This window comes from Zalophus californianus, chromosome 6 (genome assembly GCF_009762305.2).
Source record: "Zalophus californianus isolate mZalCal1 chromosome 6, mZalCal1.pri.v2, whole genome shotgun sequence".
NCBI lineage: Eukaryota > Metazoa > Chordata > Mammalia > Carnivora > Otariidae > Zalophus > Zalophus californianus.
The window spans coordinates 9,390,621-9,413,764 of record NC_045600.1 but is presented as its reverse complement, the minus strand read 5'-3'; the positions used below and the strand labels follow the sequence as shown (position 1 = coordinate 9,413,764).

General features: G+C 50.7%; 1 protein-coding gene across 5 annotated transcripts in view; it reads right to left on the bottom strand.

Moving 5' to 3' along the window:
- Window positions 1–23,144, bottom strand: part of CLMN (calmin) — a 115,892-nt gene that overhangs the window by 10,583 nt on the left and 82,165 nt on the right. For 3 of the 5 annotated variants that reach the window (XR_003515728.2, XM_027570504.2, XM_027570500.2), the window contains exons 5-12: window positions 20,417–20,509; window positions 18,462–18,652; window positions 16,388–16,581; window positions 14,674–14,756; window positions 9,254–10,912; window positions 5,470–5,666; window positions 1,719–1,779; window positions 1,030–1,100 (exon numbers count right to left, since the gene is read on the bottom strand). Coding sequence is in view for 4 of the 5 variants with exons in the window: in XM_027570504.2 (XP_027426305.1) it covers window positions 1,030–1,100; window positions 1,719–1,779; window positions 5,470–5,666; window positions 9,254–10,912; window positions 14,674–14,756; window positions 16,388–16,581; window positions 18,462–18,652; window positions 20,417–20,509 (2,549 nt within the window). In the remaining variant the exon portion in view is untranslated. Of the gene's footprint in view, window positions 1–507; window positions 605–1,027; window positions 1,157–1,718; window positions 1,780–5,469; window positions 5,667–9,253; window positions 10,913–14,673; window positions 14,757–16,387; window positions 16,582–18,461; window positions 18,653–20,416; window positions 20,510–23,144 lie in introns of those variants that run through there. The other 2 variants (XM_027570499.2, XM_027570505.2) reach the window with 2 other exon arrangements.

The window sequence follows — 23,144 nt, the reverse complement described above, 5'->3', positions numbered from 1 at the left end:
AACTTTCTTTTTAAAATTTAAACGCTGTTTTTTACAGAGCATGACTGCATTTCTCAACCTTCTAGTTTAAATTGTCAAAGTCTCGATCCCATAAAAGTGAAAAGCGCTACTTTCCTAGGGAGTCCATCACGCCTGGTGGACAACGTGAATTAATAGTTCCATTTTATGGCAGGGGAGGGAAACAGGTCTTGCGTCTTTCTTAAAAGCCAGAGGGGCGGGCTTCTAGGGATCCCACTCGCGGGTGTTGGGCAATATTCAGAGAGGATTTTCCACTCCAATAATCTAAGTCCTTCCAAGCCAACTGAAACCGTGGCAAATATTTAAAAAACAAAAAAATCAAGACAATTAAGGGATGCGGTAACTTTAACAGGGATAGGGGCATCTCAGGATGGTCAGAGTTTGTGGGATTTCTCTGGGCTTCTGTGTTCTACACGGGCTGAGATTCAGCAGTATAGCAATTCAGCAGGATCAGACTAGGTCATCTAGTTCTCGAACAGCAAGAAATACTTTCATGGACATCCTGGCGTGTTTGCACTCCCTCTTCATGTCTGCCCTGATGCCATAAAACTGTAAAATCAGCTCAGTGAGCTTCTGAGTATCGTACCTGCAGTGGTGACACAGAACGAAACACGGGGTCAGGGGCGACCGCATGGAGACCACACCCAGCATCACATCTCTCCCGCCTGGCTCTACCCCCGCATGGTGTAAAAGGCAGCTGCAGGCTCATGACCCGATTCCGGCTTTAAGTGGAGGCATTTTCTGAACCATGCCCCCCCACCACCTCCCCACCCCACCCCCTCATCCGTTAATTTCCACTCTCCCTCCTGCTTATATTCAGTTTCCATGCATTTGCTCTGGAGCAGGGATCTCCTTGCCCGATCTCAGACAATTACTACGGCCATCAACCAAGGACAGTTGGAGAAGAGCCACCCCCATAAGACCGCGTAATTAAAAAAGAAAAAGATATATATATATATATATATATATATATATATAAACCCCATAAAACCTGAGAGGAAAGCCACCGACCTGGTTAACGTTCGGTTTCTTCTGTCATCCAGATCTGCTGCGTTCCTTGATTGAACATAGCTAAAATGATCCTACAGTGAAATTTATAAACAAAACCCCCGCAACCCAATTAGTAAAGATGAAATCTCTGAAACAGAAAATAAAATGATTTTAAACATACAAAGCCGAGCATGCCGCGCTTTTCTCAACATTGCAAACATTTAGTTTCCCAAATCAAACGAATAATCTACAGTATTCTACCCTCTCCCCCAACCCCCACCCGGTGAACCAGAGAGGCGCCACCACCTACCACCTGAATCAGGTTGAGGACCACGGTGCTTTGGGTCCCAACACACCCAGCGCTACTTAAGTAGCTGCTAATTTAAGTGTTGCACTGTTGTCTTTGAGGGCAGTCTTTCTGGGTGTGTGTGCTGGGGTGGGGTTGGGGGTCTTGGGTGCATTTTTTTTTTACGACAAAGAGGCCTTTGGGCTTTATGATCATCACTTTATTTATTTACATCCCCTACTGCCCAAATTGGACATCTAATTGGACTACGCTTAACGACAAGGTTTGAATTTGCTTGTCTTCTATCCAAAAGTATATTTGTTGCACATCGGTAATTTCAAAGCTCTGGGCTGAGGAGGAGGAAGGATGGAAATGAACTGATTAGCAGGGGCCATGCAGAAGAAGAAGAAATTCACATACTAACCGATTCCAAAGACCTGTTAGTATGTCGTCGAATGTAAATGCTGGAGTCACTGTGACTAGTTCTGAAAAACAAACACACGTTTTAAATTGGTTGCCACCAAGAGCTCTTTGTGGCTCAGCTGAACAGTCACCCCCATCCCGAGTCCTCCCCATGCGGATCTAGGCAAGCTATGATTTCAGACCCAGCAACGGAAAGGAGAAATTTTATTCAGTATGCCCCGTTGGGTTGGGGTGCGCTTACAAATAACGGGATGGGTATTAGAGACACACTATGGCCTCGTCTACAAGGGAAAAAAAAAACAAACAAACTGAGGAAGAATTTTAAATTGAAAGCAGACCACATATTTTTCAAAGTCTCAGGGTTTCAGGGAAGGAAGGGAGGTCCTTCTCCAAGCATCTCAAGATCTGGGAATTGCTGGAGGTCCTCTGCATGCTAATATCAGATCTGGGCTAAGACTGGCTATCCGGACTCCCTTTCTAGTGCTCCTTCCTGTGCATGATGCTGCCGTCTGACTGTCTCTTGGGTGTGGCACCTCTTTCCCTTTCCTGCATGAGGAAGCTAATTTTCTGACCATATCTTTGAGGCTGATGGGGAACGTACCTCTGGTCATCTACTAAAGCTGGTTCACGTAGGGCTGAGGCAAAAGATACCCAGCCAGGAGCCTGGGCTCCTGATTAACTGGCCACCTTAGCCACTTATTTTATGTCTCTGATCAGTTTTCCTCATCTGTAAAATGGGTCATCCTTCCTACCCCAACTACTTCATGGAGCTGCGGCGCTGGTGGTAAGAACAGTGTACTCCAGGTCCCAAGGGCCCTGTCTTGCCGCTCAACAGGAGAACGAGGTGTTGGGTGTCAGAGACAGTCATCTCAGTTTCCTTAAGGCAAACCTAACCATGCGGCATCTGGGGATCCAAGAAAAAGGCATCTGACCCAAGAGTTTATTCCCAGGGAATTCATCCTGGGCAGCCTCGGTATTCCTGCCCACTGCTGTCCCGAAACGTCACCAACCTCTTCCCGTGCATTGGGCATGTTTCCAGCTAACAGGTATTGAGTTCCTACTATGTGCCAGGCGCTGGGTGCAGCCCAGGGAAGCGTCAGTCCTTGCCCTCAGTCCAAAGCCTGGGCTAGTTTTCCTGGCAGGTATCACAGCACAGAAACAAACAAACAAAATGCACCACAAAGGAAAAAGAGCCTCAGGTGTGTGGGACCCAACACTGTGCCAATTCCCGGGAGTACCTGGAGACGTGGGTAAGCCCCACCTGCTTATAGTACTTTCTAGTAAAAAGCACAGCCACATCAGGAAGGGCTCCTGTTCTCCTCCCGCCCTCTCTTTCTCGGCGTACTTCCTTGTAGGTGGTTTCTGTGTTCTAGGACCATCTGCAGGAGACTTATCCAGGTGCCCCTCCTGAATCTCATTCTCTGAGATTGTGTGCCAGGCACTGGGCCCGGCGCCGAGGGCCCGGCTCCTCAGGAGCCCACCCACCACCGCCTGAGAGAGCGCTTCATTCATTTATTCATCCACCCAAAGTGTTTTTGTTAAAGGCCGGCTGCGAGCTGGGGGTGGTGCTAAATGCCAGGGCTGTGCCCTCCCTGCCTCCAGGGAGCTGCCTCACCAACTTGGGGGACAGTCAATGATAAAGACAGCCTTACACAAATGATCAGAGAAATGAACTGTTTTGAGAAATGCTGTGAAGAAAAGACCAGGACCGTGAGCGCGCACAGAGGGGGATTAAAAATAGCCCGCAGGAATCCAAGAAGGTTGCCTGGAGGAAGTGGGAGTGGAGCTGAAACCCAGCGAAGCAAGACAGGGAACGGGCAAGGCACAGAGGGTCCTCAAAGGCAAAGGAGCTTGGGGGGCATTCAGGGATCTCAACGAAGGCCAAGGGGCGAGGCAGGCTAGGGAGGAGGGCAGAGGTGACCAAGAGGGGACATGGATGAGCCCGGAAAGGAGCTGCGAGAGGGGTGATGCTGCCCGCTCCCCACAGATCCGTGTGCAGATCGGTGGGATGGGAAAAGTCAGCTGGGCCTCCTTCCCACACACACCAAGATGACGCTCCCTTTTCAACATTTACCGGCTTCGTCTCATCTGCATGGGGACGGGTTTGGCAGGCACGGCTGGCTGGATGCAGCTGGTGTCCAAGATGCTCAATCCCCCAACGCTCCCCGTGCTTCTCCCCGACCCCCTCACATCCAGCCAACGTGTCCTGTTTGCCTGCTGTTTGCTCAGGCTGTCCCTTCCACCCGGGATGCCTTCTCTCCCGCTCCCAAATCCAAACGCTGAGATCCCTCCGTGCAGAGCTCAAACGACATGGTGCGCCTTCCCTCCGCTTGCCCGAGCCCCTGGGGGCCGGGACCATGCCCGTGTCACCACTGCGGCTGACCTCTTCCCAGAGTGACTGGTCACGGAGCACTGCCAGCTTAACTAAACGACCAGAGGCCCCTGCCTGAGCTGGGGTGGAGGAGACGGGGGCCTGGGCACCTGCCTGCTAAGCCATGGATGTCTGCTGGACGGTCACGACCAGGTTTCTGCAGGGACAGGGACTCTGGAGTCAAGGGCAACGTGGGCGGCAGTGTTCCAACGTGCCTTGCCCCTCACCTGGGCGCCCCCAAAAGTCTCCCTTTGACCCCTGTAGTGTAGGTGCAGAGGCAGAGCAGAGGGGAGACGGAAAGCAGGACCTCCACCAGCCCTTCCTCCAGGTCCCCCTGCACTGGCTTCTCCCCGCTTCGCTCCCCACATGCTGATCTCAACAATTTCCCTTTTGCAGCCGGTGTGGCTCACCGCAGGCAAGGAGGGGTCATGGGGAGAATGTGGGTCACGGCGTCTGACAGGTCTGAGTCCGAGACCCCAGCTCTGCCATCCCCCAGGCTGCGAGGCGCCGCCCAAGCCTCTGTGCCCACCGTGCTGATGCACAGTCCCTCCTACCTGCCTCGGGAGCTGCCGCGCCCATCAATGAGGGAACGTACGGGAAACGCTTGAACGCATGAGGGCAAGTTAAACAGTGACCACTGTGGCGGTGAGGGATGATGAGGAGAAACCAGGACCTGCCATTCAGCAGCTGGATGTTCTCCCTGGGACAAATCTGGCTCACGCGGAGCCCTTGGGAGCGACAGAGCCGATGTGCACGACCAGCTTCCTGGACATCAGTTAAAGCCCGTCATCCTCCCCACTTCCTCCTCCTCTGAGATAGATCAACCATCCTTACTCCCTTGGACCCCGGCTCATGCGTGAAGCCGCGTTATTAATGCCCGGCTTCTGTGTGACGGTGATAACAGGTCATACGTAGCACATTCCTTCGAATTCGGTGAGCTGCTCGTAAACGGCTGGGCGTGCTCTCGACCCAGCGGCTGTCAGGGGGCGGGGGGCGGCCGCAGAGCTTCCGAGTCTGTAACGTCCACGGCCCACACCTAACCCTGCTTCTGCTGCCCACTTCCAGCTTCCGCCCAAAGGTCCTCGGAGTGGGGAGAAGGCAGGCCTCATGCCCACCTAGCGCTCGGCGTGTGAGCGGGTCTGGGCAGGGCGGGGGAGCTCGGGTGTAGAGGAGGAGCATGAATCTGTTTCTGATTCTGGCAAAGGACCCATCGGCCAGATGAATTTTGTACGAACCTGTGTTTCCCTTGCTGTCCGGTTCCACCCCTCTGTGTCCCGCCCCCGCCCCCGGCCCCCGCCCAAACCAGAAACCAAGAATGGAATGAGTTCAGGGAGTAACTCTCTAGCTCGGTCCCTAGGGTAAGAAGATAGTAACAAAATACCTGGAGAGGACTTTGTGGTCGCCAGGGTCTTCTTCTAGGTCATCTGAGGATCGGATGGTGCCGGGTGCTATAAATATTGAACTTTCTACGTGGCCCACATGCTTCCTTTTCTCCTTTTTTTTACTGCTGATCGATTCTCCCATTACCTTTTCTTCTAAAGAGTTTGCTAAGTTTCCCGAGTTTCCGAATTCCTGTGACTTAAGGACAAGACAACCGAATACAAGTCAGCATTTCATACTGCGAGGCCCAGGGCGTGACGCCCCCCCCCCCCCTCCCAGCAGCGCTCCACTCCACCCGCGGTCCAGGAAGCTAGGGCATCCCCTCCAGTTCTGGCCCTCCCGGGGAGTCCTTCCAACACGGCCTGCCGTGGAAGACAAACCCACCCGCGCTCGGGCTCCCTGGGCAGAGTGCAAAGGCCACAGACTGTAAAAACAGCATGGTTTCAGAGTCACTGAGATCTGCTTTCAAAGCCTGGCTGAGTTAGTTACCTTACCCAACTGACTTTATTTCTCAAACCCTCTTCTCCTTGTCTGTCCAATGGATATAATAATCATCAGTCTTCTGTCACTACTCCACAGGGTTTCCCATGAAGGATGCCCTGTACAGTGGGCAATGGTGGGACCCTTCACACAACCATCATCCAGTTTAAACAGAGGAGTGACTCCTGGAAGCCAGGTGGGCCACCAGGTGCAAAGAGGGCCCCTGAGCTGGGAGAGGTACCCACAACATGCAAACCTATGGCTTTGGAATGACAGCTTCACTGTGCCTTTGGTGGCTCAGAGGACAACATATCTAGCATTTACTTGACGAGGAAGATTCTTTGACCACTGTCCACACCGGGCACTGTGAAGCCCATCAGCAATGCTCCTGAGTGAAATTAAGAAGCCGAGAAGCAGGGGCGCCTGGGGGGCTCAGTCGGTTAAGCGTCTGCCTTCGGCTCAGGTAGTGATCCCGGGGTCCTGGGATCGAGCCCCACATCGGGCTCCCTGCTCGGCGGGGAGCCTGCTTCTCCCTCTCCCTCTGCCTGCCGCTCCCTCTGCTTGTGCTCTCTCTCTGTCAAATAAATAAATAAAATCTTAAAAAAAAAAAAAAAGAAGCCAAGAAGCCTGGGGATTGTTAGAGCCACCTCTGAGTCCCTTCAGGGGCTGAAAGAACCTGCTCAACAGGTGTTGGAATGTGAGGATTAGAGTGGCCAGTCCCAAGCACCCCAGGAGAACAAAGGTCCTTGCAGGAACTAAAAATGCTTCTAGCAATTTGAAATGCCAGTCCTTTCCCCGTCATCCATGGGCCAATGCTACCTTTTCTGAAACGTGAAAAGAGAAGAGGAGTTGTTTTCAAAGACTAGAAGAAGAAAGGTTCCATGTTCTAGTCTTGTTCGGAAGACTTTTCTTTCCATTTCTTTTCTTTACTTTAATTTAAAGGAGGGCCAGGTATCGGAGAAATGTTCCCGTGTCGTCTTGTCTTCCAGGAGGCAAGACTCTGAGACCTCACCTGTCATGCTGGGCCACAAGCCAGCCCCCCGCTCACCCATAGGACTACTAGGGCTACACGTGGGGGCTGATGACCAGGTGTGCTTGGGAGTGGGGCGGGGGGTGCCTGCTCCTTGGATGGGCGAGAGCCTGGGGAGGCAGGTCAGAGCCCAGAGATGCAAATGGTGGCACACTTTACCCAGGAACGGAAGCTCTCTCCCCAAGGGCTCATGCTTAGCTCGGTGTAAGGTAGGTTCAAATCTACATCTCCCAATTCCATTCCCAGCCCAGGACTCGTCCGGCCACATCCCAGATCACCTGTCCACAAGCTGGGCACAGACACCCACACCACCTGCTTGTGGAAAATGACTTTTCTCTTTGTAAAGCAGAGGAGAATAAAGTGACACGTCTGCATTTCTGCATGGAGCATTCAGTCTGCCCCAGGGAGGGGAAGTGAGCTGCTAATAAGCCATTTTAAATAGTACAGATGGGCAGAGATGCAACTTAGTCTTTCTTCCTGCTACCTACTCAGTCCCCCCCCTTTCTTTTGTCCTAAAAGATATTCTGTTCCTTAACAGTGCCGAGAATTACTGTAACTCTCGTCACGGTCCCCCCAACCTGGGGACCCCAAGACCTGATCTGAGGGCCATATCTACCCCGCTGGATCTTGGGCTCCCCTGCTGGAAGAGCCTGTTTGGCTGGGCTGGCTTCCAGCAAGTCGGTAGACAGCAGGTGGGAGGGGGTGGGGGCCCGGGACTGGGTTCTTCTTTCTGGGGGCAAAAGGGGCAGATGGCCGGTGGGTCATGGCACCTGCAAAGCTACCCCACTCTCTTCTCCATCCAAAGATGGACAGAGCATTGGTCCTGCCACACTGACTTCTAGGCTGCCACCGTCTGAGAATTCTGCTCCACCCAGTGCGTTCTCTGGGGTTGGCGAACCCACCAGACCAAGCCACCATTTCTGGCCTATCTAAATCCTACATGTCTTTTTTTTTTTTTTTTTAAGATTTTATTTATTTATTTGAGAGAGAGAGAGAGAACAAGCAGGCAGAGAGGGAGAGGAAGACAAGAAGGAGACTCACTGCTCTGAGCAGGGAGCCCGATGCGGGGCTCGATCCCAGGACCCTGGGATCATGACCTGAGCCGAAGGCAGACGCTTAACCGACTGAGCCACCCAGGCGCCCCTAAATCCTACATGTCTTTTAAAGCTGAGAGTGTCCCTTGCTCTTGCAGCCCTCCAGGTGCAAGGATTTCTCATTGTCCTGAGCACCTTTCAGCCCCTCCCTCAGGCTTGACTCTCCCCTGCTGTGAGCCAGAGGATCTTCTTGATCTTGGTGTTTGAATTTACCCTAAGGTGTTCGCCTTACACCCCCAAGCCATCATGCAACCCAGCCACCTTTGCTTCTCCACCGCAAGCCTTGCCAGGCTGCTCTCCAGAGTCCGAAGATTCATACACAAATAACTGCTCACTCTTCTGCTGGGAGGGAAAATCACAACCCACCACACCAGGCTAGCGGAAGGGTAGAGAGCTGTCACGTGTCACCGGCTATCGAGGAGAAAGCAACTGTTCTGCCTGGGGAGAGGCTGGGAAGGCTCCTGGGAGGAGGTGTCATTGGCACTGGGCTTTGCAAGGTGTCAGTGTTCGCCAAGTGAAGCACGAGGCGGGCGGAGCAGAATGTGGGGTGCCAGAGAGCCAGGGGGAAGCTGGCCTGGCTGGAGGGCAGCGAAGGAGGAGTCGAGCTGCTGGGCCAGGCAGATGGGACCAAGTGGTGGCCAAGTGTGTGCCCAGCTGCTGGGCCAGGCAGATGGGACCAAGTGGTGGCCAAGTGTGTGCCCAGCTGCTAGAACTCAGAAGTGCGTGTCCCCCACTTCTAAGCACAGGAGCCAGATAACTGTATCAACAGGCAACCTTCAAAAATCAAGGCCAGAGTCAAATGTGAGCTCACTGGTTTCCTCAGGCTGCTGCAGGAGGCGGGGATAAGGCTTGCGGAGTGGGCACGAGATGTAGCTATGAGTAGCGTGGGCAGTGATTACTGCTCCTACTACCCCGGCCCTCAAACATGACCTCATGCCATCCCCTGGCCCCCTTGTGGGGAGGGCCAGGGCTGCGGGGGAGGCCAGGGAGGCCCCCGAGGTACAAAATCTGGGCAGTGCCGAAGGGTGCCAGCCCTGTCCTTGCCCGAACCCGAGTGAGTGCCTCCTTAAATTCTGGCCCCGGGCTCCCTGTGAGGGAAGCTTCTGCTTCCCTATTTTATGGAGGGAGAAGAGCAGCATCCCTGTGCAGGGCCCAGGGTTCCCGAACCCGCGACCAAGTACCTGCTGGCTCTCCACAGGGGAACTGTCTTCGGCCTCCCCTTGCTGGTGGTCCTCTGGTGGGGAAGGGTCAGCGGTTTCCAAGGCCGGTCTGGCATTCTCTGCACGTCCCTTAGGACAAGGCGCCGCAGGGTCGCTGGCCTCGGGGACGTCCTTGCCCAGCCCCGAGAAGCTGCAGGTGCTCCGAGACACCGCGACCTCCTCGGCTTCGTCCCTGGCCCCCACGTCACACAGATAGCCCTCCGGCTCCTCGAGATCCAGGGCTTCGTTTTTCAAATCCTCTGCGCCCTCCACGTAAGCCTCCAAAACCGCAGCCAGGGGCACCTCGTAGTGCGGGTAGTAGAATAGATCGTGGGGAATGACGGAGACTTTGGACAGCGGCGGGGAGGGCTTGAAGTCCAGGCCCTCCTCACTGCGACTGCGCAGGGTCTCCAGGCTGACGCTGCTGCTCGGCGGCTCGGAGGGCACCTCTCCTTCGGGCCCCTGCGGCCCCGCAGGCTCCCCTTTGTCCTCGCACCAACGGCGGCGCGCGGACTTACGCTTGGGCTTCTCGTACACCTCTGGCTTCTTATCCGCAGGTGCCTGCCCTGGGGCCAGAGAATAGCCTTGGTCTTCTTGCCTGGGGTCCTTGTGAGGTTCAAGCTTGTCGGGCCTCTCTGGGGACTCATCTGAATCTTTCCTCTGGTGCGCAGATTTACTTCTCCTCTTCCCCGGTTTCTCAGCCTGATCCTCCAAAACCTCATCCTCCACTGTTTTTTTCTCATGAGGCGAAGGAACCGCCTTGAAAGCCTGGCTGGTCGAGGCAAAATCTATTAGGTCGTTGCTAAATTTAGAGGCTTTTAAAGAAATGCCTTCAAAATAGTCTTCCTTACCCATAGCTTCTACGGTCAGCAGCTTGACCTTGATCTCCAAGGAATCAGCCATAACAGTGTTGTCCGCGAGATGTGAAAGGGGACGACTCTCCTCCCCGGGGCTGGCTGCACCCTCCGGCTCCCCATTCCAGGAGGGAGAACTCTGGGCAGTCTGTGAATGATTGATCTTACCGTCCACCAAAGAGATGTCACCTGGGGACTCATCAGAGGCTGCTTCTGAAATCTTCAGAGACTCCTGTTTCAGCTTTTCCTCGGCAGTTTCAATTGCCAGGATGTACCCACCCTGCTTCAGCAATGAGTCCTCTGTCCCTCTCGGGCTCCCTTCAAAGCGAAGGTCTTGACTGTAGAGAGGGTCCTTACTGCAGGAAGCGTCCTTGTAGGTGTCAGCCTCAAAGTGCACAGTTTTCTTGACTGGCAAAGAGTTGGACCTCCGGCTATCCTTTTTGGATGATAAAATGGAAGATTCTGGAGATGGGTCGTTGGTGCTGCTGGCCTTACCTGGGACGCCTTGGAGGGCCTGGTCGATGATCTGGTGCGTGAACTCAGTGGAGCTGTCTGACACTGCATAGCTGGACACACCACTGGGGAAGCATTCTTTCACGCTCTCGGGGTTGTCACAGACAAAGACTTTGGAGGGTGGTGGTTGGCTGGCCTCATGGTTAATGGTGTAGGCCCGCTCCCCGTTTTCAGTCAGAAGGAAGACTGTGCTTTCCTGTTCAGAAGGAGTTTCTTTGATGCGGACAAAGGTGGATTCGATAGGGCCTTCTTTATCGGAATCCACGAAATCCTCCTGCAAAGAAACATAGGGCAACACAAAATCAGAGGAGTACTGAAGTACTATGTATATTCCCCTCTCATAAAACAAAAACCAATGTGGAAAAAGCCACTTCAGAACTAATGCAAAGTGTTCTAATTAAGAGATACAGATGGTTGCTCCTGCTGAAATGTGAAAACACCAGATAAGTTAAAAATGTGTTTTTAAAAGCTATGGATGCAAAGAAATCTCAATGAACTGAACTCTAGAGAAGGATGAGCCCTTCCTAAGTGAGTGTCAGCTACTTCAGACTGGCAGGCCATTGCCTAGTCTGAGTATGGATAGGAGAGTGAACCTACCCAAGCTAAAGAAAGATTAGCCGAATCTTTATTGATTGCATGGGGAAGTGTGAGAGATTAAATATGGAAGGGCCCCAAATGCAAAACCACTTGTCTTCATTTACTAATTCTCCCACACCAGGACTTCTGTTAAGTAAGAGCAGCTGAGAGCAGGGCTGAAAAGCAGAGAGCAATCTTGGTGGTATTGCAATGCTAGGCTCCCGGTGTACTGGTGGAGAGAGTCGACTGACCTCATCCTAAAATAATTTGAAATGAGGCAGTTGACATTAAATAAAACTGCAGTGTAGCTGTTATCGACTCCTGGGAAGGTCAAAACAATCAGCTCCTCAATCAGGTCCTAGTTTGGAAAAAGGCTACATTCTCTGGGGTAAAAATATTGGCTATCTGAATCTCTACTATTCTTTCATATACAAGGTCTGGCATAAAACAAAACATTTTAAGACATAGAGAAGCAGGAAAATGAGACCCATAATCAAGAGAAACAACAATCATTAGAAGTAGACTCAAATATGACCAAGGGTTAGCACTAGCAAATAAAAGACTCCAAAAGTAACCAAGGCTACAAGAAATACAAAGGTAGCTCTCCAGGCTGAAGGGAAATGACCACAGACAGAAGCCTGGATCTGAAGGAGGGAATGAAAAGTACCCCAAATGGTAATTATATGGTCAATATAAAAGACTATTTAAAAATTTTTCTTAAAAAGTCTCCTATTTAAAGCAATAATAATAACAAAGCACTGGAGATTAAAACACATATAGAAGTAAAGTAAATGATAATAATAGCACAAAGGAACAGAGAAGAGAATGGAATTACATTGTTACATACATAAAAATGCATACACTATGCATTTTACTTAGAGCAATTCAAGGTAGACTAAAGTGGGTTCAAGATGAGTATTATAATCCCTATTGAAGCTACTGCAAAGATAAAACAAGGAGATGTGGCCAAAAAGCCAATGGAGGAGATAAAATGGAAATAAAAATAATCAATAATCAAAAAAAAAAAAAGGAAGGACAAAGGATCACATGATAGGACCAATGAAAAACAAAAATCAGGATGGTAGATTAAATCTATGTCAATAGTTGAGAAATACACTAATAAAATGATGCACTAATTCTTGTCCGAATGGATAAAAAACAAGACCCAGCTATACACTGTTTACAAGAAACTTGCTCTAAATATAAGCACACATACACTGGAAGGAAAAGACGGAAAAAGATACATCATGTAAACACTAATCATAAGAAAGCTGGTATGGTCATATTCCTGTCAGACAAAGTATACTTTGAGACAAAGACTGAAACGGCAGAAAAATACAACGACTGAGTCATCAGGAAGATATGACAATCTTAAATGTGTATGCATTTATAGCATAGGTCAATATCAGAAAGCGAAAACTGACAGAACTAAGAAGAGAAACCCATCCACAACCACTAAGGAGATTTTTAACATTTTCCCCTCACACTAAATGATAGGGAAAGGAGAAAAAAAAATCAGTAGGTGTATAGAATACTAGAAGAGCATATTAACCAAGTCAATCTAATCAGTATTTAAAAAATGTCAATTCTTTCACTGCCTAAGACACATTCTTTCCAAGTGTATGTGATCCATTTACCCAAATAAAACCATATGTTGGGCCATAAAGCTAGGCACAGTGTCTGGCACATGGCTGACCAGGGCTTACCAAAGGTTTAGTAAAATGAACTAAATTCAGCTGAATTGTTAAGGAACAGCTGAGTGGGCGTCTAGATTCGCTGGGACTTCCCATCTGTATTCCCTTGAGGAGGTATATGGTCAGTTCTGCAGTGATGCACTGTGTTCTGTGATTCAGGACCACTGTTTCCAGGTATCCTATCCCATTCAATCTCTCTCCTCCCAGCCCTAGTCTCTGACCCCAGCACTGGGGAGGTCCAAGTGTCAGATTTGCCGAATCTTGGCTATGACCTTGACTCACACAGATACCGTAAGATTCAGTTGATTTCAAACTCTGCCTACAGCTTAAGAGCTCAGGGCTCATAAAGGTCCTCGTGCTTAGCATCTCAGAATTTAGTGATGGGCAGAGAAAACTGAATTACAAAACAATCATAATCACCACCCTTTGCTGAGCATCAACTGTCGTGGCAGGCAGAAGACTGGGTACTTGACATCATCCATTTATTCTTCACACAACACTGAAATGTGGGTAGTATTTCCATTTCACAGATGATACATATCAGAGATGTTAAGTAAGCAGCTCAAGGTCACAGAGCTTTAAGTGGCAGAACTGCCATTCCAGCCCCAAGAATTCTGCTTTTAAAGCACCCTGGGAAGTGATCTATGGTGTAAGGACAGATGGGAAACACACACACACACACACACACACACACACACACACACACAAACACACACACACACAGGAAGGGAAAAGAATGAAAGCCACAGCATAGGAGGACCCCATCTGGCTCTTCAGAGCCTCACAAAATGGGGCCTCAGTTTCAGCCACATGCTGTAAGGGATCTAAAAGCCAGAACTGAGGAGTCACAGAGACCTGAAGTCTCTCGGTAGCTGTGATCCTGGGGTGGTGTTTAAGCTTCTCTGACTGTCCGTATCTTCCTCTATAACACGAGGATAATGACGTGGAGCCATGTCGAACTGGAGGGGCAGTCAGCCTGGAGATACACACAGCACTTACCTGACCAGCCTCCGGCTCCAAGCGCAGCTCCGCTCCCCCTGTGAGCATTAGCTCTTCATGCTTATTTTGCTTCTATCTAGTACTTAACCACTATCTGGACATCTAGACTATGTTTGGTCACTTGTTAACTGTTTTGTCTATTAGAACAAAGTTGTAGGAGGTCAGGGACCTCATCTATCCAGCTTCCTGCTGAGTCCCCCTGAGCAAGCGGTAAGTGTTTGGTAAATTACCAATGAACGAGATCTACTGTTACATTGTTGCTATCACTAAATCATCTCAAGGTTGGGCACGGGGTGGGTGCATGTTCAGTGGAGCCTGACAACTTCTGAAAGGTCTGATTCTGCTCCAAGTACAGTCTGGGATTCTGAAAATAAGAGGGTTCTGAACGGTCATTGTCTATAATCATTTTGCACACTCTGATAAAATTTGGTGAACCGCCCAAATGTTCCATCGGACACCTAGAGGATCAGGTAGCCCATCCATATGACAAGCGAGCATCTTTGACAATCTCAGTGAAGTTTGGTATGGGAAGATATTTGCAAGAGGTATGGCTGGCCAACTTGCCATCCTGCTTTTAAATGTAAAGCACCTTATCTATGATTCTGAAATTAAAATGTGCCAAGGCAACGCTCAAGGGACTTGAGATCCAGTTTTGATTATTATTGCTCGTTGCACGGAGCAACATGGCCTGAACCCCAGCTTTGTGTGATGGCCGGCAGATGGAAATGTACACTTTCTGCACTGAAGGTAAGGGAAACAAACATACGGCTTCCAACTCCGGGAAATGTTCCAGAAACTGTGCCACGTAAGTCACGATAGACTGCTCATCTGGCGTGTCAACCATGATGTCTGTCAAGAGAGACACAGGAGTTAGAAGGATGACGAACAACGAGATTTTTAAACAGGATCAAGGGCTGCTTGATGGTGAAGAATCCCAAAGACCTTTGATGTTTTTTCTCTATTGTTTTGTATTTGAGGAAATTTAGACCCAGAGGGGATGAATCACTTGATTACAGTCTCACATCTGGCTGATGAAGAGCGGAGCTGGGATGCAGAATCCAGAATTCCTCATTCCCAAGGCTGTCCATTATTCCCTGCTGAATACCCTCCCACCCCCCCACCCCACCCCTCCAGGAGCAGCCAGCTCACTGCCGGCCCCATCAGCGAGTCTGCTGATCAAGACCCTTCTTCACTGCTGGAGAGAGTCCCATATCAGCCCAAGCCACGTGGAAAGCAATCGGACAGATAGCCAAGTGCCTTAAAAAGGTGTGCACTTTCCCACCCTGGTATTCCACAGAGAACATCAGGTGGGATGCACACTGAGCTCTTTCCAGTAAGATGGCCACTGCATGTTGTATATAAACGTGACTGTTTCCAAAACAACCTCGGTGTCCACCAGGGGTAGGAGACCTAAGTGAATTTTGGTATGCCCATGAGATGGGCCATTGTGCAGCCATTAAAAATATGTAACAAAGACATGAGAGCAACAGGCTCAGCGCTGCTGTTGTAATTACAATGCTAAGTCAAAAAAGCAAAAGACAGACAGGTGATGAGGAAGCAGAGCACAGGTATCGCGACGGGCACTGAGCAGTGTACAGGATTGCCAATCACTAGACTGTACATCTGAAACTAACACGACACTGTATAGTAACCATACTGGAATTAAAATAAAAAACTTAATTGGGGCGCCTGGGTGGCTCAGTCGTTAAGCATCTGCCTTCGGCTCGGGTCATGATCCCGGGGTCCTGGGATCGAGCCCCACATCGGGCTCCCTGCTCCGCGGGAAGCCTGCTTCTCCCTCTCCCACTCCCCCTGCTTGTGTTCCTTCTCTCTCTGTGTCTCTCTGTCAAATAACTAAAATCTTAAAAAAAAAAAAAAAATAAAATAAAATAAGAAACTTAATTTAAACAAGTAAAATACAAAACCACAGCTGACCATTGAGCAACGGCGGGTTTGAACTGGGCAGGTCTGCTCATACGATTTTTTTTTTTCCCCAAAAAATATGGTACAGTCCTGTAAGTGTATTTTCTCTTCCTTATGTTTTTCTTATTAACATTTTCGTTTCTCTAGCTTACTTTACTGTAAGAACACAGTGTATAATACATATAACATACACACAGAATGTGTTAATTAACTGTTCGTGTTATCGGTAAGGCTTCTAGTCAAAAGTAGGCTACTGGTAGTTAAGTTTCTAGGGGGGCGGAAGTTATACGTGGATTTCCAAGTGCGGTGGGCGGTCAGCACCCCTAACCCCTGAGTTGCTCAAGGGTCAACTATATAGGTGCACCAATGATCTCAATTACGTAAAAAAATTGCCATGAGATGCATAGACAAATACTAAAGGGTAGGGACATAGGAAATATAAACATGTCTTCATTAGATTTTTCTGTATTTTCCAAATTTTTCTACATGCACAGCATGTTCCCTATGTCACAAAAATTATTAACAAGTAAGCAAGAGAAAGAGAGAATGAGCACTACCTTCTGGCTCCAGAAGCCTGGGGATGTGAAGGGCCTCGTGCGCGATGCTAAAAGCCTTCTCTAGGTTTTCCCGCATGGAGTCTTCCAGGGCCTGCTTCATGTCAACCAGGCTGGGGTCGATGGCCTTGATCACGGCCAGGAAGGCCATCCCACTTCTCCAGCTGCCCGCGAAGTCCTGCACTGCCACGCCATACCTGCAGCAAAGTGGCCACGCCGGCCACGCCGCGGGTCAGGAAACGCACACCCCTCCCCAGTGAGGAGCCCATACGCGGCAGACTCGCGGGCCCCCGAGCGGCCAACTCGCAAGGCCCTGGGTCCCAGGAGAGTGGTGCCGAACCACCCAGATCTCCATTTCCAAAGAAACAGAATAATGTCAGAATAATCTAGAATCATAGAACAGAAAGGTGTAATTTGCACCCAGAGGCAGATAGGAGCTTATGCTCCGAGATTCCCAGACACACAAAGGAGCGACTCTCCACACCGTGCACGTTGCAGTGAGGGTCAAAACCCAAGGTCACATCCTGGCCGCCCCTTGTGCGTTCCCAGGGCTGCGGCCTTGCTGAGGCAAGCCCCGTATCTTCTCTGGCCCTCAAGCTCCTCAGTTGTACAATGAGGACCATCTCCCTACGACCTCTTGGTGGCTATTGGGGGAAGTGTTAGGTTTTGCCCACGTGGCACACGCAAGCCACCGACTAAGTGGCCGCCAATGTCATTATTCATATCAATAACCTTAACAATTTACAAGTGAGGGACAAAGATACATAATCCTGCCAGGCACTAATTTCCTTTAGGATCCATCCAGAGACGTCACCCATCTTCCAACTGCGGTCGCTGACCTCTTTGAAAAGACAGTTTTATTTAGAAATCGCCTGAGATTCCTCAGAAGCTGGAAAAGCAGGTGCGGAGACCTCTGATACCATTCGTCCAGCTTCCCTCGCTCCTCCTCTGTCAGCTGAGCGTATCACCAAAAGCAGGACCCTGACATTGGTGGGCGACTTCTGAGCCACAGACCTTGTCCGAATTTCTCCACTGGCATTCCCGTGGGGGTGGCGTAGGGTACCACACCACTCGGTCAAGTACAGGCCTGCAGCCGCCGCCATGAGGGAGATACTGAACCGGTCCACCCTCCCCCGGACAATTCTTCTCCTTGACGATTGCCCTACCTCCTGGCACTGAGCTCTCTTTTGGTTGATTTATTTTTAAAACACATCTGGGAGGGGTTTTTACGTTCATCAACTCTATCATGCTCGACCCTTTGGTTCAAACCCAAAGAGCCAACTCTCTTTTCTTTTATCTTTTATTTCCATAGAGCAGGGAGAAGGGACCCGATGAGTAAGTGCTTATTAAGTGCTGGGACCGTGGAAGGCGCTTTCACGAGCTTGCTTCACTTAATCCTGCCTGTCCCGGAAGGCAGCCAAAGATAAGTTACCATCCTGTGATGTGCCGGGAAGGCCCCCAGTCTGTGCGCCTCAGAGCTGGGTGGCCCTGCAGTGGTGTGGCTCTCATCACACATGGCCTAACTTTCCAGCCATCCTGGCCCACGGCCCATGGCCCACGGCCCACAGGCCCCAGGGGCTGTCATCTGGCTGCCAGTAAAAGACCTGATACAAAATTGCAGAGAGCCCTGGCCTGCTGGCATGGGCTCACCCAGCAGCCCGGGACCTTTGCTCCGAGTCACCTGTCTCGGTTTTGGAAAGGCTGGACCTGACCGAGCACGATACCGCCTTTATTGTTCCTAGTGTTTAAGTGGGTACAGACTCTGAAAGATCCCCTGAAGCTTACCAATGAATATGTACCTGTTATGAGGATCCAAGCCCCTTTGATTTGTATTCCAGTCTTCCTATCGGTTTTCTGCAAACCAAGTATTCTGCAAACACAGCTCTGTGTGTGCAGAGACTGAAAACGTACAGTGCTGTCTGCTCTCAGAGCCTCTAGGGAGTGACAGGCGCATAACTTAATACATGCTGATGCCCCCTTCTTCTGCCCCACCCCACCCAGGGAAGCCCCCCGCCCCCCTCCCCCCTGCCTGACAACAGCATATCGTGCACGGTGGGGACAGGGCACGATGGCTTACTTCCTTGTCTTCCTCTGCACCCATGCCAGCAGGGTCCGGATAGCCTTCCTCTGATCTTTCACCGATACCGCCAGGCTCCTCTCTGCGGTGGGCGTGGGCGGGAAGGAAGAGTCTGAGTCTGTGGCCCCCGAGCCAGGTGACAGGCTGGAAGATGGAGACTTTCTGCTGAGATTGCCCGTGAGCTCCTTAATCTGGAGGGAAAATGGCACTTCAGGCCCTGGAGAGAGTCCCAGGGCAAACCCTTCTCTGATCCCAGGCCACAAGGAGCCTGGCTGGAGGGACCAGCTCATGCACAATTGGTTCTCTACATAAGGAGAAGCCGCTTCCTAAAGTACCCATGATGGCCAGACTGTTTTATGTGGCTTGCGGTGCATGCAGACACTTCCCAGGGAAGCTCATCTCTTCCTGGAGTCTCTCTCTTTTGGTGCTTGGGCTATGCACGCCTGCAAGGTCTTCTGACCTGCCTCCGCCTACCCCTTTCCCCTCATGGCCTATCAGCCCTAGGATGCATGATACTGTTTCAAGCCCCATGCCTGTGTTCATCTTGGTCCTGCTGCCTAGATGTTCCTTTCCTCCATCACCAAATTCCTGGCTACCCGAAATAGGGCCCCTATCATGCAACTCTTGCAAGAAATACAGAACCCCAGGCTCTTCCCCAGACCTACAGAATCAGAATCTGCATTTCAACACCTTCTCCAGGCCATCTGTATGCACAGCAAAGTCTAATGCACTCCTACTCATCCTTCAAAACCCAGCTCTGGCAACACTTCCTCCAGGAAGTTTTCCTTACTCCCTTCCCCAATCTGAGACAGTTGCTCCTGCTCAGCATTCTAACAACACTCTGCTCATACCTTGACCAGAACCTGCACCACATGGCTCTATAACATGGGACTGCCTTGTCTGAGGTCCCAGAGTGTCATGAGGGCAGGACTTTGTGTGTGCAGAGCCTGGCACATAGGGAGAAACTCGACAGACATTTACTGAATGAATGAATGAAGATCGGGGGTAGATTTAAGGCCTTGACTTTGGACACATTTTCAGGATGTTTTCAGCATTGATTGGAGAGTTTAGTAAGAGACATTAGTAACTGAAGCCTGTATGTAACACTGTCCAGTTGACAAAGGGCTTTCCCACATAGCTGACCACTGCTCCCATTTTACAGATGTGGAAACTGAGGCTCAGAGACACAGTGTTTGGTTTCTTTAAGTTCAAGGCTCACACGGAACTGGGTCTGTTGTCCGTAAACCTTGTCTGTGCACATTCCTCTCAGCAACACAAGCGTTGAGACAAAAGCCCCAGCAAATCACCTCCAGGCAAGTCACTGTTACTCTTGGCAGGGCAATTCAAATATGAGCCACGACTTTCTATTTCAGAAGAGGGGATTTTAGAGGACAAAATGTCAGCTTACTCCCTCCTATTTGGGGGCAAGAACTTGAGCTTGTTTCAAATGCCACCTTCAGACTCCAGCCACAGATCCTGTCCTTCCCTATAAAATCTGCATTTCCAAATTCAGGCTGAAGTTGCCAAGGATGGAGAGCAGAGTCTCACTCTCATGCATGCCCCTTCCCACAGCCATCTTTTAGACCGGCTCCTTAACTGTCTGCTGTGCACCAGTCATTTTTGAAAGTAACTCCAAACTCAATTTGTGGTTAGCAGTATTTCCCCAGTTCTCGTAACACTTTTACAACAAAATGATTTTCCGAATATGTAACTCTCGAAGTCCCAAGGGGATGGCTCTACCCTTCTGGAGAATGGAGCTCACGTCCCTATTAAAATCACAGGGACCCACATCGTCAGCAACCAGATGGCCTCTGGTTCTTTTTCAAGACACAGAAAAGTCACAATCTGTCAGAAACAAGATCTCACAGTCTCCCCCGACGTGGCCCTCCCTCTGTTCTGCGGGCACTAAGCAGGCTCAAGGAGATCGTTACTGTGCGTCACGGAAATCACTTTACCTGGAAGAAGAGGATTATGTTCCATATCAGCCCAAGAACCAAAGAGGGGTTGCCATCTGCTATTTCTGCTGCGTCAATGCTAACCAGTTTTACCTGGAAAGAAGCAATTTATGAGCTTAACGCAGGGCGTTCAAGAAGGTTGCAACCTGTTATTTTCGGATGCCCTCGTGGGCCTGTCGCTCTTTCTCATCTCTATCATTCAGTTCTGTCCAAGGCCACCTCAGGGACCCCCATGTGCAAAAACATACGCAAATGAGTTTAATAAACGTGTCCATAGTACTTACCGGGGGTAGACGTTATTCTAAGCAACTTGTAAGGAGTAACTCAGTTTGACCTCACAACAACCCCACAATGTAGGTACTTCTATTATCCCTATGTGTCAGGTGAGGAAATCTCACCAAGGCCAAATGTAACGTGCCTGGGACACGCAGCCAGGAAAGGTCTTGGTCATTCTTTTCGAGGGGAGTTGGTAAGTGCCGGCTGGGTCTGTTTGTATGCTAACACTAACACCACCAAACCTCCAGGCTTAACACAGTTTTGGACAAACACAGAGCACCAACAAATCAGCAATCATGGACCACCAATGGATAACACAGTTATCCACTGCTAAGTAGAAATAGCATGTTGCGGGGGCACCTGGGTGGCTCAGTCAGTTGAGCTACAACTCTTCATTTCAGCTCAGGTCATGATCTCAGGGTCATGCGATCAAGCCCCATGTCAGGCTCCTCACTGGGTGTGGAGTCTGCTCAAGATTCTCTCTTCCTCTGCCCCCTCATCCCCTCCCTGCCCCTCTCTCTCTCTGGGAAAAAAAAGAAAGCAAGAAAGAGTGTGTTGGAATAAGGCTTATACCCTGAGTGACTGCATCATTACCAAACATCCTGGTTAAAATGCATCTATTATAGAAACCCTTAGGGGAACTAACCTATGTATTTCACTATGTTCTGACGGCAGGGTGATGCTTTTGGTGAATCCCTAAGGCAGGTTTTCAAAGTGTGTTCCCTGGGCCAGGGACAACAACATCACCTGCAATTTGGTTAGAATGCAAATTCTCTCCTCGTCCTCCTGAATCAGGAAGTCCGAGAACAGGGCCCAGACACCTGCACTTGAACCAGCGCTCCAGGCGATTCTGATGCACACTCAGGTTTGAGGACATCACTTTAACCTGCGAACAGAATCTGAGTGCATAGATCAGGCATCTGCACACTTCTTCTGTAAAGGGTAGGAGATAACTGCAAGTGTTTGCAGGCCACACTGGCCTCTGACAAATTTGCTTCTTCTTTCTTCCCAACTCCTCTATAAAAGTAAAAACCATTCTTTGGCGGCAGAGAGGAGAAATAAAGTCAGTCAAGGTCTCCTGCAAAATTCTGCCAGGGGACGCTGGAAAGCAAGCACGAGGAGAGCATTCTCGCACAAACACTCCTTTCTCCCCTTTCCCCGGGGCCTTTTACAACTGTTCACCCGGGTCTCAGATCCTATCAGCGGGTCAGGGGTTTCTGACTACTGCAGGCGGTAGGGCCAGGCTTTCCTAAAGGGGGAGAGAACCCCGAGGTCCACGGCTCAGGTCTGTCTCGCAAAGAGTACGTAACTCAAGCAGCACGAGCTCATCACAGGCAGGATGGAGCCAGGAAGGAAGCTGTCAATGTGAATAAAATGGCTGATCAAACTCAGGTCCGGTATTCCCTGCAAGCTCGTCAGAGGCGGCCCCATCCCACGGGATGAGTCGCCGGCTATACGTGGCCTGCTGTCTCCTGACCCCTCTGCTCTGACAGCCCCCTCCATGTGGCGGCTCCCTGCACTCACCCCTGTGAGACAAAGCAGTCTACGGGCCTGTCTCGGCCTTCACTCCCACCTCGAGGAAGCCAAGCTCGGCCCTCTGAGCTGAGCTTTCTGGGAAACCCTCCCAAGCCAGAAAATGCCAGAGCAGCCTTGTCAGGAGACACTGAGTAGGGTGGGGAACCAGCCCCGGAGGGTGACAGAGGTCAGGCCTTCCTGCCTTAGCTGTGGGCTTGCCCGGGGCCTACTTGCGGGGCTGGCCACCCCGGATGCCCCCTGCCGGCCACTAAGGGATCATGGCTCCCCAGGATGCCCCTGGTGCCCTGGTGCGACCCGCAGCTTGCCGGCCACATGAGGCCTCTTCCACTGGACTCTAAGCTCCCTGAAGGCGCAGATGTGCTTCTCATGCAGCTGTGTGTCCCAACGCTGAGCACAACCCCAGGCCCCCAGAAGACACTTGCTCAATGACCCCCGAAGGGCCGCTGGGGGCAGACCCACCATTTCCGTTGCCTATATTCCAGGCCCATCAACATGGGCAGCTGACAGAGTAGGAACGTGCTTAGGGGTCGACCAGCAGGAAGGAAGAGCAATGAATCTCCCAGGCAGTCATTCCAAGGCTCTAAGTTATCACAAAAACCACGCCCCTTTGGGAATGGGGGAGACACTGCTCAGAAGAGCCATGCCCAGTGCTGCCTTCTACGAGCTGAGGTGCAGGGGGGCAGGGTGCCCTCACCCAGGGCCAGCACTTGGCTAGCCTCCACCGGGCCAGGCACACTCAATCCTCAACAAGGTTCTGGGGTTTTATCACTTTCATTTTACAGATGTGAGAACCGAGGATTGGAGAGTCTGCCTAATTTTCCCGGGTTGGAAGCCTGCCAGGTGTGCCCTAGGACCCGTGCTCTGAGCCACTCCATGAGCACGAACACCAAGGTGAGGCCAACGCCACAGACAGGCC